Here is a 15507-nt window from a genome sequence, read left to right on the forward strand (position 1 = left end):
AGCACATGGTACACCGGCCAGGACGTACAGGATTCAAGGCCAATCAGCCGCTGACGCGGCACATCGTGCCTCGGGCGCCTCCTGTGCTGCGTCATGTCGACTCGAGAAATATCTCCCGCAGCGTCGACACGGCACTGCTCATAACAGCACACGACACGCCGGCCAAGACGCACAGGATTGAAGGGCCAATCAGCCGCTGAGTCGGCATATCGTGACTCGGGCGCCCCCGTGCACAGAAAGTAAAATGCTGCGTCGAATTACTCGAGCGATATCTCCCGCAGCGTCGGCACGGTACACGGATGCTGCGGCGTCACGCAAGGGCCGGCCAGCCCACCAGAAGCGACGCATGAGTCATGACAAACCCTCTCCCACTGATGGACGCCCATCATCGGAACGAAAAATCCCAAGCCTTCAAGACGAGTCACACCAAATCACTTGTCAATGGTTATTAGGTCACGCCCCCAGCCCACGCCAAGCCCCATGTGTCTTTCCGACGGACGAGACCCTACCATTCCGAGATTCGCGGTTGTTTGGTCTGAGGGTATATAGTGTTCCTGAGATGCCGCCGATGTTATATTTGTGACTCGCAGGCGTGTTGAACTCGAGACAACGCGTGTGCCCCGATCGTATGGGGTGAGTAACTCGTTGACTTCATCGTGTCCTTGATTCTTGTGAGAATTGAGATATTGACGCGGACGCCTCGATTGGATCAAGTAAACTTGCGGCATACGTTGAATTCGTTACACGATTGGAAGCTTTCGGCTGATAACATTGACAAGTCGAAATTGGCCGTTGGCTGGAGGATGAGATGATTTCCTTTTTCGTCATTTCGCGCGAGAGTAAGCAAGATTGTGTAAAAGTGCGGTCGGTGAAAAACAAAACTGACTTGAATGTTTTCCTCATCGGTAGCGTGTTGTTCTAGGTTGTTCTCGCACGACATCCGCGTTTCATTCACCACTGGTTTGGAATCCGATAAATTTTGAGTGATGGCCGGTCCTCGCCTCAGGCTCGTAATGTGGGCGTGGTTCGCGACCGAGTGAGAAGGTGGCAGGCAGTAAAGAAGTGGAGAAGCTCGGACTTCGGAGATCGGGCGCTTGTTGTGTGATGCATGTGGATGTGACTCTTGGTAGTATGATTTGCATGCACTTTCTCAATTGAAACGTGGCAAATTCTCGACCGGACTTGTAGTTGCGTGGAGTGGACGTGTCAGGTTCAATTAAACATGTGGTTGGAGCGAGATAAACAATGACGATCATAGTATTGACTGATAGTATGCGACGATAAGCTTTTGAGCACGAGGCTGATGTGGAATAGGTCTAAAAAAAATATTGCGACACCACATAATAAGTTTAAGAAGAGAAACGAACAAAGATCGTCATCGTAAAAAATGACGTTGTGTTTGGAGAAATATAATTATGCAGCAACTTGCGTCACTGGGTTCTTGAAAGGGAAATGCGAATAACGATTGTGCGGCTTATGAGAAGCAGAAGGCTGAGAACGGGAATTCGAATAAGGTATGGGAAGAGGAAATGCGCGTAGCAAGTCAAGTGTAGATGAAGGGTGACGCGACTTCTTCGGAGGTGGTGGGGGCGGAACTACTAGTTCCATACCCTCGTGTTGTGACTTGACAACAGGATTGAATGAAGGGTTCGCCAGAGCCTCGGGAGTGAGCGGCTGAGGCGAGCTCCCAGAAGACGAAGACTCGGGGCTAGACGGGTCCAAATCTGGGCAATGTGCATGGTGTGAAGGGTAATGTGAGTGTGCGTGTGCGTGTGATGGGGTGTGGTCTGCGAGTCTACGAAAGTCGTGGGAAGGAAGAGCGACTGAAGACAGGCCATCGTGGTGGACTCAAAATGTCATCTTCGGTAACAGACAGATCAAAATCGAGAACATCGAGAAATTCTCGCTCGATTCGACCAACATCGCGTTTTCCGAAAACACCGGTACAAAGAGCCCAGTGAACGTTTTTAAGAGTGGAATCATTTGTAAACTGTCACGGAGAAGTCAGTTAGGGGTTAGTGGCATGGGAAGTAAAGCGATGTACCTTGCTGGCAACCATTATAGCGCCAAGAAAGACGCGCTCACACGCCCACTCTTCCAGGGCGATTTGCAAGTGAGGTTTAGCGCGATTGATGTAGACGAGTGATACGAGGAGTGTAGGAATGGTAACTTCTGCTCGAGTGAGGACATTCGAAACGAAGGTAGTGAATTTGGTGTGCTCTGAGTGGCGAGACATGCTGCGACCACGACGAGATGATGATGGACGGCCCCATAGCATAGTCGACAGTATCTACTACACAATCAACGACATATTCTAGGTTACGTGTTAGGATGAATATAAGACGTTGGAAGAAAAGAGAGAACATACCGATAACAGGTCGTGCAAGTTTAATCTCAAGGAGCTCCAAGAGAGCAGGTGAATGTAGAGCAGGATCTACAAGGCTTGCCTTATGAATTGGAGAAGAAGTTGTTGTTGAAGCAACCATGACTGTCTGTAAGATATGCTGATGGCAGGTAATGCCTGAGGCGGAGACAGCTGTGGGGTATTCATGTTGGATAGATTGTGTGGTATATAAAGGGACACCGGATGGGAGGAACAGCAAGAGAGCCGGATCGGTTACTTACTAAAAAGGACAAGTGACATGAACAGCGATTAGAAAGGGCCGGGGGATGGCATATGTAATCGTTTCGGCTTTTCACTGCTAAGTGACGAATCGCCACCGCCGCTAAATGAGTTTTATTACTAAATATTACTAAATTAGGATTTAATATTAGATCGCTGATTCGGCACCCTGCGGCACAGCACCGTAACGCCCGCAGTGTCATTTGCCGATACGACCGCTCTCTGCCGTGCTCTGCGTAATGATTGACTTGCCTTACCACATGACATGAATCATCCCGCCGGTTTATCAACATCACCTCTTGCCGAGTCACAACCAACGTTCGTATCCGAATCAGATTAATCATCAATGCGTCACTTCCAGTCACTTACTCGGAATACCAGATCCTTCGGTTCCCAACCATTTAAGTATACCGGCCAGCTGCTTTACCAGAATACCCACCTACCGTATAACGCGAATATGGAATCTTCTGTCCAAGTAGCTATAATAAGTCGTAATTTCCCGCCACTTCGTCCCCCATACACGATGGATTTAGAATCTGAGCGTCATGTTACCCCCAGAACGAGCTTAGACACGTCGGGTACTGTGCTATCGATGGCCGGTACGGTAGAATCCCGTCATGCTGACACGGGATCCGTGTAGAAGGGGAATGTTCTGAGCCATCGACGATCTCCTGCGCTCAAAGCACCCTTAGCTGCGATTGTTGCGGGTCAATAATGCATCTCCACTTACCGATAAGAGATTGTAGGGTATCTTGCCTTCTAGCGTCCGAGTCGGATATACAAGTCGATTGTCCTTGCAAATCTACAACTTTGGAGCTACCCTACTCCTTCTAGACGTCGATGCATTCGACGATCCCATGTCAATGGGCGTGTGGCGTTATCCGATCCTAAAGCAAGGGGTACTTTAATTCACATACACAGGAACACTTGGACTGGTCACGATCTAAGGAACACACATCACTTGCGGCGATTTCTGTGCTCCGCATCATGCACATGGTTGGTTTGCTCGGTATTCTAGTCAAAATTATTGTTCGTCTCTTGGCAGTTTGACATAGTAGTCATGTGCATCTAGCGAAGGGCCGATTCTAACGTGGAGTCAAGTTTCACCACCTAGCGTGGTCGTCAGCGCTCTGACCAAGGCACAAAGATAGCCGTTGAATAAGATCACGACACAGCATCCCAGGGGGCAAATCATTGATCAGTCACGTCAGTCACCCCCAAGGAGGTCAAAAGGTTCATATATCATGTACAGCCTGGTTCCGCAGGAATACATATGATTCCACATCGACTGTGTCCCTGCACCGAGTCGCCAAGTCACAACACCAAAACGCACAAAGCCCACCGTCATTTAAGCGAAGACAACTCAAAACCAACGCACATGGTCGAGACCCGCGTAGGACCTGCCTTCATCTTCTTTCGCCAAGTCATTACACACCAAATCGCGTCCCTTGGCAGCTGTCATTCGTCAATCATGCTGCGCCCCCTGTCACGGCACTTCCACTAGTACTCGCACTTCCACTAGGTGCGTTACCACCTGCTTTGCCACCACGGTTTTTGCTGCCCTTGGGCCGACCTCGTGGGCGTTTGGTAGTGCTAGGTTGGTAGTCGGGTTGACTGTCGCTCGAAGTGCGTTTTTCACCATTTACCCGGCGATCACGCAGATACCTGTTAAGGGAATAGCGGGGAGTTAATATACGCCGACACAGACCAGAATAGTGCAAGGCGGCGCTCCAGAGTGCGCAGAATTGGCACGCCCGATCCCGCCGTGCGACGAATAAGGATCGCCACGCTCCTCTATCGGAGCGTGGTAGTACCGCAGCATTTCCGGCGATCCGTGCCGGACCGAACGTATCAGGCAGAAACGGCTCTAAAATCACGACCGGGTGGAACATATGAGACTTACTGAGACGTCTTCTCATCGAGCTTGGTTTGGAGTGGGGGGAGCGGGGGCTGACCGAGCTCGGCCCGCAAGCGATCAACGTCCGCTTTTGCGATAGCATATTCGCCTTCTTGGAGGGTTTGGATTTGTTGCCTCAAATCCGTACATCTGTAACGCCCCAGTCAATGAGGACAAACTGCGGGGGGATAAGAGACGTGGGAAGGAGTACGTACTCCCGTGTGATGGATGCTTCGAGGAGATCCACCTATGGGGAAGGGTGTGAAAGATAACATGTGAGCACTATCCTTAAATGGCATGTTGAATACCGTCGAGGGAACTGACCTTGTCACGGTCTACGTTTATCTGTCAAAGCGGCGACTGTATTAGATTAATGATAGAAGACAAGGATCTTAGTGGATACCTCTGCTAGCGCACTAAGTAGTCGTGCACGTTCACTATCCAATCTGCACAGGACGATTAACAATCACCGTCGGTAATATATAGAATTAGACATGAACGAAGCACCACAGTCAGAAACGGCCACGATAGGTTGTATGACAGATTGACCAATTGAAAATTTAATGCATACCGGTTTTTCTGTTCTTTGATATCTTGAATTGCCTTATCCTTTTGTTCCAGGGTATTATGAGCAGCAACTATATTAGCAGTATGCAGTTGCAGCGTCAGGGAATGTTTTCTGCCCACAGCCAAATCAGTATTGTACAAATACGATGGCAGGGCAATAAGGAGCCCGATCCAGTTCAACGACGCGCACAACGCGACTTACTTGAGTTCAGCGGTCTTTGCAAGCTGTACGAGTTCAGTCGTCCAATTGCCGGTCGCCACAAGCGGCTGCGATTTTGGCAGTGCTGGTGGGGGAGCGGTAGTAGTTGCATGTGGTGCTACAGTGCTAGGGCCTGCAGCAGGCGCCGACATTATCATTTGTCCATAATCGTTGGATGATGTAGCGGAGAACTGTTGATACATTGCAAATGTCAGAAATCGAGCCAACTTCACTGAAGGGCCCTGGGGTCTTGGGTGCGTGTGTGAGTGGTTTGGGTGCAGAATTTGCTAGGACTCCGTGCACTGCTAGTAGGTGTTTGTTGTTATTAGGAACCAAGGCTGTTGACACGAATTTGGACACTTACTTCATGTTCCTTCAAGGAAGATTGTGTAGATCTGACTAGCTAATTCCGGGTTTAATGTATATCCCGCGGGTCCCGATAGAAGCTGAAGGTGCTAGGAAGTTGTTGTTTTTCAAATCAGAGCGCTAGATGTCCAAGTAAACCTGACTTCAAATTGTTGGAAGTCGAACACCAGGAAGTACCCTAATGCCCTGTGTCATGGACTCTATGATAATAATTATTATACATTTGGTATACAATGTACATGATAAGTACTTCCTTGGTACTGGTAGTACTACGGGACTAGCAGTAAGTACATACTAGTAAGTAGTTGTTTATACTACAGCTGTACGTCAGCTGTGAGAGGGCTGTGTCAAATTTCAATCACCCGCTTCCTTACCACTACACTTCATAGTAATATCCTGTTTGCTCAGCTTCTGTCCATCAACTCATCGCAATGAGCGTCCTCAGGCCTTTCAAAGCCAGCGATCTGTTCAAGTTCAACAACATGTAGGTCCACCATACTTTTACTTACGCATCATATACTCAATAAAGCTCACAAGTAATTTGGACGTCTGGACGGAAACTGTGAATCGCTCGTAACTTCCTCCATTTCGTCTCACAATTTGTCCCAAACAGTATGGCATCACCTTCTACCTAACCTACCTTCACCGCTGGTCAGACCTCTGTTTCACCCAAGAAGCTCCAAGCGGCCGATTGCAAGGCTATAGTGCGTGAATCACTCTTATATTTGCAGCCGATACGAATCAAACGTTTTTGAAAGTTCTTGGGAAGGCTGAAGGTGCACAAGCAGATTGGCATGGGCACATCACAGCAGTCTCCGTCGCTCCCGAGTACCGACGTCTATCTCTAGCAAAAAACATGTGCCAACGTCTCGAAATCACTTCAGACGAGACATACAAAGGATTCTACGTGGATCTTTATGTTCGCTGTAACAATACACTGGCCATCAAAATGTACGAGGGTATGGGATACAGCGTATACCGACGAGTCAGAGAATACTACGGTAATCTGGGGTTAGGGAAGGATGGAAGAGACGAGGAAGACGCGTTTGGTACGTATGTGTGCACTGATGCTTTGGATGATATTGATGTCTGATAGATATGCGAAAATCTCTGTCCCGAGACGTGGCACGACGATCTATACGGCCTAATGGTCGAGATATGATAGTCAGCGCTCATGATGTTTCGTAAACAGGTAGATACATTTCGCGGATTCTCGCTCACAAACCACTACTTCCATTGCAATGCATCGAAATATATCATATACTAAGTGGTGGAGGGTCGTCTGGCCCAAGAGCAGCCAGCTCCTCATCATAAAACTTCGTCAATACGGCTTCATCTGAGCAGAACTTCTCTAATTTTATCCGAATCTCTTCAGCCGCAGCTTCGGGTCTCTGTTCCTTACTCTTCATTGCACTACCCATGCGACCTGGACCCAACAATCGGTTAGTCAGGAACAGGAGTCCCTGCGAACCACCTATAACTTGCACAAAGGCGACACCTGACCGATGTATGAATTGCGAATGTTTGAATGGTGCTCGGCGATAAGAGTAGGAGACGTCTACATCCTTCGGATATAGGTTTGTGGCTTCCACATCGAGGACTGAAGTCAAAGCGTTTCAGAAGCGCATACTCGAAGTAATGCTGTTGTGTGCGTTCCTTCAGGTACCCGTTTGTCGAGACCTGGAACGATGGGTGGTGGTATTACCAAACGCAAAGGGAAGCAAGACTGGAACGCGTTGCGTTCTCGGATGTCGCCGATTTCCGTGACGTAGGCCTCGACCAATTTGAGGCCATACCTCTCAATCGCCCGACTCCATTGCCGAAGCGAGTCTTCAATGCAACGAGCAGTGGATCCGATCCATTGCAACTCGAAGTGAAAGATTGTCCCAGGGTTTTGAATGATGTCGTGGTGAAGAACTACCGATTCAGCCTGGTCACTCCGCTGCGTATAAATGACATATGTCCAGTGAATTCGCAGAGCACAAGTTTGCGTACCTTCGTGGGGTCGATGTCGATGATCATGGTTTGGCTGAGGATCAGACACTTCCTGTTCCGCCTGGGACCGGTCCCAATGGGTCTACTAAGACTGGATGGGTAATATCCCCCTGGTCTAGTGACGCCAACCTCATCCGCAATGTAACGAGATTGCTTGATCCATCCTCCTCTCGGAGTAGCTGACGGTCGCGTATTCACCGTTTAGCTGATAGAAGTAGTGCCTATTGTGGAATGACAAACGAGTTCAATATTATATTGTAGTTATGCGTGAAACATCCAAAGAACTGACCCGTCAAGCAAGCCATGGCGGCCTCGGCAGTGAGAAAATAACCCTTGTTCAAGGAGCCTCGCTCCCCATTCAGCACCTTGCTCTCTCGACGATACATCCCGGAACTCGCGCACAAGCCACGAAACAAAGTCAAACCCAGTGAAAGAATCAGGATATTTCGCCCCATGCCACTGATGAAACTTGATCGGCACGCCATCCTCTTCACGCATGAGTTTCGCAACCATCGAAAGAGAGGTGTCTGCGATTTCCCTGGTGCTCTGCATTTTCTTCTTCAGCGGTCCTGCGGCGTGTATCTCGTCGAGTTGTGCCATCAGCGACTCGTCCATGACCGAGTGTACGGGGCCGAGCGTCGTAGGAAGGACGCGCACGGGTGCAACGGGTGAACCACGTTCATCCGGAGGTTGCCACCGCAATTTTGTGAATATTTCGGCAAGCTTGTCGATCCCCATAAGCCTGATTTCTTCTTCATTAAGCTTCTCTCCAGAAGGGCCCACGTTACCCTCGGGGACAACGGTCGGAATGACCACGAATCGAGTCCGCCAGTATCTCAAGGATTCATTAAACTGGTGTTCATAGCCAGCAACCAGCATGTCCAATCTGGAAGAGATCAGGGTTATGACATCGTCCAGAAGCCACAAACACCGACCTATTCCAGCCGAAATTTTCCAGCCCATGTGAGACGAACTTCGTCTTCAACTCCGTATACCCCACCCCAAGCTTGGGCCAGATGAGACACTCATACTCAAAGGGTTGTGTCGGCGGCATCCTTCTCACATATCGCCTCACCTGGATCGCCTCGCCGGTATAAGATATCCGATGTATCTCGTTGCTCATGCTCAAGTAAACAGGCACGTTGGTAGACCTGAGAACTTCTGCTGCCCCAGCTGGCTTTGGGGAGGCATCATCCTCGCCCATGAAAGATTTCGTCCGCCGCATGGCAGTATGGTCTTCAGCATCACCCGTTTTAGGTGGTCGTAGAACAAACTGGAACCCTTGTGCAAGTCGAACGGCGACCATCCCACGCATCACAGTGAGTGCCCACGCACGTCGCACTTCTTCAGTGTTCCCCTGAACAGAAGGCGGCTTCACGAGGAAGGAGCGCATCTCGGATGGATCGACGACAAAGTCATACGAGAAGACATCATATGACAATTCCAGCTCCGAGTTGCTGGGGAAGTGGTCCATCGTGAGCGGAAGGCACCCTGGCGTGACCATAGACTTCCACTTCACCTCATGCTTGTACGTGGGTGTAGGAAATACATGCTGCCAGCGTCTGGCAAGTGACGACTGCGCGTACGAGACTGCAGACTGTGGTCGTGATGGATTGGTGCGAGGAGCCACTGGGGATGACGACGAGAAGAGCAGGTTTAGCGAGTTCAATGTTGTACTGCGCCTCTTCCCAAAGGTGCCTTCATCACGAGGAGGGGTGTTCAATGGTGAGTGACGATTCAAGGAGCCTCGAGGTGGAATCATGCTTTCTTCCTCATACGTTCTGCTCAGAGCCAATCGACCAGATGCACCGTGCAATATGGCCATTGGCTGAGGTGAGCGGGAAAGCGAAGCAGAAGGTGTAGCAGGGAGATTCGACGCGATCGGGACGCGCATGCTTGGAGTGGGGGGAGGGGTAGGACCTATGACTGATGAAGCAGAAACAGGAGGTGTCTGAGATTCATTCGAGTTTCTCTGGAAAGGATTGTAGAACCAAGAAGTAGCAATTTTGGCCAAACGGGAAGAGTTCGTGTTGCGCGATTGCTGGTCATTTCCGTGGCTGGTTGTTGTAATAGATGCGTTTGTTCTTACTGAACGTATGGAGGACTGCGAAGGAGATGTGCTAACATTGTTGAATCCGGTCACGGAGGGTAGCGACCCGTCTTCATTGCCTTCAGGAGGTAGATCCATCATGATTCTTCTGGGGCTCTCTTCGATCGGTGCGATACGCGTGGACGCGATCGAACTGCGTTGTGATGCTAGGCCCCGTCTCTCATTCATGATCGATGAACGATAGGATGAGGCAATAATAGTCCCAGCAGAAGAGCCGTATGAAGTGCGGGTACTGGCGAGGGGCCGGGACTCTTTCTTCAAGACGAATATATCCATGTCAGCGTGGTCAGCATCTGCTTGGGTAGGAGCACGATCTTCCGCAAAGCTGTCTCGTGGCGGCGTGGAGTACGGATCACGTATCTCTGGGAGGTATGGAACCTCTATGCCAGAAAGGACATCGTGCTCAAGCAGCCCGAGCATCTGTATCTCGTGCATTTTTGCTCTGGCAACGAACCTGAGATTGTCGTCAGTTAAGGTGAGGAAATGAGCTCGAACAACAGACCTGTCCTCGCGAAAAGGTAGATCCATTTGCCTATCCCAGAAGGAAACACCGATCCAGAATGGTTCCCACCAGAACGTAGTCTTCTCCAACCTCCTGGTTTCGTCTGGGTCTTCGTCACCTCCCCAGAGCGGATCTAGGGCTCGACCGCCATTCTTCCCGTCCTTGTCCAAGCGTGGCTCGTATCCCTGGAACGCGAATATAGGAGTCTGATGTAGAGGACGTTTTGCTAATGATACGAGATCCAAACCGAAGCCCTGGTCTAGCATGCGAGTTGTAGTTAATCGGAGTAATTGTTTGGATACTTTGTAATACCCTGTACCAGGGGTGATGAGGATGGTTGACGCGCCAGTGTTTGACAGCGACCGATCGATGTAGTGCGTTTCGTTTGGGTTGAGACCCAGGTTAAGAGCCTCCAAAATAGGTCCGTCATGTGCATCCGATAGCTGGCCAACAAGTCTGGCTTGCTCCGGTGCTGTAGATTCGACAGTGGCTTGGTGGTAGTGGTGGGTGAGTAAAATGTCCCTTTGGAAGGCCCAGAAGGACACTTTGAGTGCCACAAGTGTGGGTTTCCAGTCATGGATGACCTCCAGATCAGTAATAACCTTGTAGAAATCCTTGTACCATCGACCGTCTTCATCCCGTCTTAGAGGCCCTGCGGCATACTCTAATTCGGAGGCATCGTAGTACACCCTCGAGATAAGCACAATAGTCACTGTGTGATTCGTGCCAGCCTCGCGCCACTTGGCAAATAGGGCAGGGAGAAAGGAGTGTACGATTTTCTCATTGAAACGTTCGCCATCTCCCGCGAATTCCCAGAGTTCACGGCAGACTTGAATAAAGATTGTGACCTTTGCGGAGAGAGACCTGTACATTGCTTTGGTAGTGGCAGTAACGTATCCTGCAGATACCTGCGAATGTGCCTTTGAGCTTATGAAGAAAGCGGGAAGACATATACCTACCTTTCGACCCTTGACATAGATAGATTGTATCTTGGCGGCAATCACACTTATGAAGGAAATGTCTTGGTCGACAAACACACACTGTCCTACAAGGTGTTCGGCTAGTCTCCACATCTCATTTCGACCAAGATATTGGTCTTGAAATGTGAATTCGATATAATCTGCGCAATACTGCTGCTTGTCCACCTGAGTCGATTGTGAGCATGGCTTTGATCGAATTTGCCAAAAATGCAATTACCTTCGTGACGGTCACTTCGCCATTGTTCTTTATCCCAAACGCGTCTGCGACATTCTTTGGAAGTGAAATCTATTGCGAGAGGGCTCGTCTGAGCACGACTTCACGGTGACCGAGGCATAACAGGTACCTGTAACGCGGACTTCGAGCAGCCTTCGTCCTTTGGAACCATGAACAGATACCCAGCAGCAGCATCCCCTGCATTGCAACCCGAGACTTGCAGCATATCTCCCTCTGCTACACCGGGCAACCATGTTTGATTCAATATGGCGGTGGACGACTCCTTCGGGTCGTGTACCCATGAATTGAGAACTTTGACATCTCCGAGCTTAAGCTTCAGAGGTGGCGGTGGTGCTCCAGGGGGATTGCGAAGAATTGATTGTGCAGTATTGGACCTCCTCCGACCAAATTGTTGTACATGACTGTCTGATCGCACTGTGCTCATGACATTCGGTTATTTCTCCGCGGTGCAGAATAACAAAACTCCAGGAAGTGCGGCCAGAAGCGTTACTATTGGTTCCGAATCGAACTTTCTGATTGGCTCCTAATGTCAAGTAAGTCAAGTGACACTTGGACCGCGCCTAGCTCAGGTCGTTACCGAGAGACATGGTATATAATAATAAACCATTTTTCTAAGGTCGACTTTTCCCCTCATCTCTACAACTGCAACTGGGCTGCAGCTGTATTCTGCCTAGACGGCTTCTTTCCGGTCGAAAAAAATCTCGTTTCTGAGAGACATCACATTCTTTGACAACACACTCTTTTATTTCCGTCAAGGGGCATACCGGCCACATGTCTATACCCTCCCCCGAGTTCCACGTCGATGATGCTGAAGAAGTGCGAGAAATTCTTGCTTCCGAGCTCTCGTCCGAGCATACCCCATCCTTTGATTTATCATTAACCTTCCCTACAATCTCGAACCCTAATTCATCAAACCCCTCTCGTTCATCCACATATTCGTTGGGGCACATACCAACTATCAAATTCGCACCGCTTCCATCACCAGACCCAAACCGGAAGCGCTCAATTTTACCGCTTGGGGTGGCGGCCCGTTCGCGGAGAAGACGTCCCGCACGTGCAGTTAGCGAACGAGGACCGTCTGTGTGGGCCAATGATCCTGCTGCAGACCCACTGCTTGAGGATCCGCTGATCACTTTGGGGAAGCTCGTGAAAAGCGCAACGACGAGCCTATGGCGGCGCGTCAGAGAAAAGAACGGGCTTGTTAATCAGGTGGAGCCTATGCAACACCTTACGGATGTCATTCTCGACATCAGACCAATGGAGGATCAGGAGCATCTGATGGAAATGACGCCAGAGCACGGGAAAGCAGTGGTAGCCCCAGAGAAGCAGGTTGTTGCGCCTGTCGAGCAACTCAACACCAAGTGGCAGTGGAGAAGGAGTACAGGCACTATGCCTTCTGTTCCAGGCTTACATTAATTCTTTGATTGGTGGACTCGTGATTTTCATTAATGATTTATCTTCCAGATAATGAATTCGTACCAGGAGTTCCAGTACTTTTATCTGTGCAACCTTAGGTTCTTGTTGTTGTGCTTGATGCTAGTTTTTACCAGTAATACTTTTGACGATGTTGTTGAACGTTGAACGTTGAACTTGCATCCACGCACCGGATGCGTGTTGCCTTGGTTTTACCCGTCGTGTCTAGCCTAGGCCTTAGTAGCTTGAGGCGCTACGCTTTTTAGATATCGCTATGATCTTACGACCGACCCGATGCCGAGGCCCGAGAATGAACTTAAGGCAGGGAAGCAGTGCCTTCAACTAGTGCTTGCTTTTTTACAACCTTCTACCTTTGTTTTTGTTTCCTGATTTGTTTGCTCCTACTTTCTCCATTTCTCCCTTTTTTCACTTGTCTTGTCCTTTTCTGCCTTTTCTTTCTTTTACTCGACTTTCTTGTTCTTCTCCCTTCTTTGCGGGACCTTGCCAGGCGTAAGCTTACTTTGAATTCTTTTGTCCTACCTTACCAGGGACCATGTCTTGCACTCCGTCTGCCACTGCAACGGAGTACACCACTATTACCACTTATACGACCTCTACGTCTCTCTCCCAGAGTGTAGCGAACAACCAAGCCACAGTCACGACTATTGTGCAGCAAACTTGTATCGCCACTGCTACCTTGAGTGGATCAGGATGTATCTCAAGTTCAGCGGTCACGCAGGTGAACACCATTGGAGGTGTGTAATTCATTTTTGGTCGCTGCTATCATACTGCCGTTGTCGGGCTGCGGTGTTGTGTGACCGTTTGACGGCACCGATGCTTCCTGCCAGTCGCGGTTATTTTGGTCATCTCTTGCTTCTGACATGGGCGCTGATGCTTTCTTTCCTTTAAGGCGGCGTTAGCACCGCCCAGGTACCCGTGGTCGTTACCGTTCCAGTCACCCAGACTCAGCCGACGAAGACTCTTTATGCCACTTGCTCTGATGGTTCGACACCGTCGCAGACATCACTGTCTACAACTAGTGAAACGACTTCGAGTCCAACTCCCAGCGCAGTGACAACCTCTGTGCTCGTAGAGAGCACACCTCCGCCGACCGTCATCACCCAAGCCTCTTCTACGACTCTTTCAGACGGCGAAGTGGTTCCAACTGTGATCACTACAACATCCACACTACCACCATCTTCTGTTTACTCCGCCTCTGTTATCTCAAGCCTAACTATCACCAGTACTGGCACTAGTACTCCGAGTTCAGGCACAAACGTAGCCCCCATAATTGGTGGTGTCATCGGCGGTTTCGTCGGATTGATCGCGATCGTGAGCGCTCTGTGGTACCTCTGGTAAATCTCACTACAACTGTATTTGTTTCCTGAGTTTACGTTCTCCCCCTTTCCTTCAGCCGCAAACGTAGGTCGTGGGATGACATATTTGAAAGAGAAGCTCTTCAGGATGAGGAATTCGAGTCCCCCATTGCCGTGCGCCGAGAGCGTGACAGGAACAAGCTCGATCTCGGCGCTGAACCCTAAACCATATCAATACGGTCTCGTTGGGCATGTAAAGGCACCCCCTGGGTCCGGTTCTCTGCCGAGCTCTGAGGAAATTCATCACCCTTCATTTACCGCATCCATGGCAAGTGAACACAGCCGCAATACGTCAATAACCCCTTTGCTTGGCGTTGGTTCAGCGCCGGAGAAAGCCTCGAGGTCTTCCAAGGCAGGGTCCATGCAGGCAGTACAAACACCTGCACAAAGAGAGAGCGCGGCATCATCCTCAATGGGTCCTCGATCGCTGTCTATGGTTTCGACCAGTAGCTCGGCACCTTTGATAGATGGATCTGTCCCTCTTGCGTCGAGTAGCCGCGTTGACGAGCTTGGTTCATTTGATCCGCTCAACCGCCCAGGAAGTCCTGCCTCTGTGGTTGACAGACGGGTCTTGCAAATCATCAATGACGATCCCTCAGTCGCCCTAATCCCAGTGTTACTTCCCCCAGTGTCGCTTCCTCCCAATGTCACTCCTCCTAGTGTTGCTTCTCCCAATGTTGCTCCTACTTCTCATGCAACTGCCCGGTTGCCCGGGAAAAGGGCCCCTAGACGACGGCGGTCAAGTGTTGTTGTCCATACGGATGCCGGACAGGTTTCTGCCAACTTGGGTACCGGTGGTACATCAAATGAACCTCCACCCTACTCAAGAGAGTAGTTCATTCCCCTTGCGCCAAACAGTTCATTCAGCGCTGACATATTGACTTTACTAACCTTACACAATGGACTTATGATGAGCCGTACTATAACCACTCACGCCTTCACGTCCTTCATGCCCATACAAAGTTGTTTCGACGTAGCATATGGACATTACATCCTCTAATCGTCTCGAGAGATATCCTCGCTCTGGTTTCTCATTCTGCCTTCGTAGTGGATAGATACGGATTGTATGCGAGCACTGTCTATTATTTTGGTATATATCCACTGATTCTGGATACAAAATACGTACCGTAGCCTTGTGAGCTGTCAGTCAGTTACATACTACTGTCAATAATGCTTCGAGAAGTGCGGCGATTTCGATTGAAAAGTCCGCGACGCCGAGACCATGTTATTCTGTGTTGTACTAT

The 15507-nt window shown here is 49.8% G+C and overlaps 6 protein-coding genes across 6 annotated transcripts; 3 read left to right on the plus strand and 3 right to left on the minus strand.

Annotated features, from left to right (window-relative positions):
• Positions 1–1183: 1183 nt before the first annotated feature.
• On the minus strand, positions 1184–2727 carry EDB91DRAFT_1161312 (uncharacterized protein). The gene is made up of 5 exons (XM_041319830.1): positions 2369–2727; positions 2266–2314; positions 2045–2237; positions 1875–1990; positions 1184–1795 (listed from the first exon to the last, which is right to left on the minus strand). Exons 1-5 carry the CDS (start codon positions 2484–2486, stop codon positions 1414–1416), a joined length of 858 nt encoding a protein of 285 aa, XP_041172291.1. The 5' UTR covers positions 2487–2727; the 3' UTR covers positions 1184–1413.
• A 1470-nt stretch (positions 2728–4197) lies between these two features.
• On the minus strand, positions 4198–5576 carry EDB91DRAFT_1161327 (uncharacterized protein). Its single transcript, XM_041319831.1, has 7 exons — positions 5290–5576; positions 5092–5199; positions 4924–4966; positions 4845–4865; positions 4736–4767; positions 4281–4670; positions 4198–4216 (listed from the first exon to the last, which is right to left on the minus strand). The coding sequence occupies exons 1-6, from the start codon at positions 5487–5489 to the stop codon at positions 4523–4525; spliced, it is 552 nt and encodes a 183-aa protein (XP_041172292.1). The 5' UTR covers positions 5490–5576; the 3' UTR covers positions 4198–4216; positions 4281–4522.
• Positions 5577–5965: 389 nt separating this feature from the next.
• On the plus strand, positions 5966–6901 carry EDB91DRAFT_1161329 (acyl-CoA N-acyltransferase). Its single transcript, XM_041319832.1, has 5 exons — positions 5966–6136; positions 6190–6214; positions 6266–6356; positions 6411–6701; positions 6749–6901. The coding sequence occupies exons 1-5, from the start codon at positions 6084–6086 to the stop codon at positions 6838–6840; spliced, it is 552 nt and encodes a 183-aa protein (XP_041172293.1). The 5' UTR covers positions 5966–6083; the 3' UTR covers positions 6841–6901.
• On the minus strand, positions 6902–12162 carry EDB91DRAFT_1161332 (uncharacterized protein). The gene is given in 12 exon segments (XM_041319833.1): positions 6902–7252; positions 7333–7594; positions 7648–7826; positions 7846–7868; positions 7937–8533; positions 8583–10211; positions 10260–11167; positions 11219–11404; positions 11457–11525; positions 11584–11888; positions 12052–12061; positions 12093–12162. 11 exon segments carry the CDS (start codon positions 12059–12061, stop codon positions 6909–6911), a joined length of 4512 nt encoding a protein of 1503 aa, XP_041172294.1. The 5' UTR covers positions 12093–12162; the 3' UTR covers positions 6902–6908.
• On the plus strand, positions 12000–13198 carry EDB91DRAFT_851104 (uncharacterized protein). Its single transcript, XM_041328607.1, has one exon. It carries the CDS (start codon positions 12246–12248, stop codon positions 12888–12890), a length of 645 nt encoding a protein of 214 aa, XP_041172295.1. The 5' UTR covers positions 12000–12245; the 3' UTR covers positions 12891–13198.
• EDB91DRAFT_1161341 (uncharacterized protein) lies at positions 13083–14449 on the plus strand. Its single transcript, XM_041319834.1, has 3 exons — positions 13083–13642; positions 13798–14246; positions 14302–14449. Exons 1-2 carry the CDS (start codon positions 13441–13443, stop codon positions 14244–14246), a joined length of 651 nt encoding a protein of 216 aa, XP_041172296.1. The 5' UTR covers positions 13083–13440; the 3' UTR covers positions 14302–14449.
• Positions 14450–15507: the final 1058 nt, after the last annotated feature.

The sequence above is a fragment of the Suillus paluster genome, assembly GCF_016628075.1.
Source record: "Suillus paluster strain FC165 chromosome Unknown EDB91scaffold_84, whole genome shotgun sequence".
Taxonomy (NCBI): domain Eukaryota; kingdom Fungi; phylum Basidiomycota; class Agaricomycetes; order Boletales; family Suillaceae; genus Suillus; species Suillus paluster.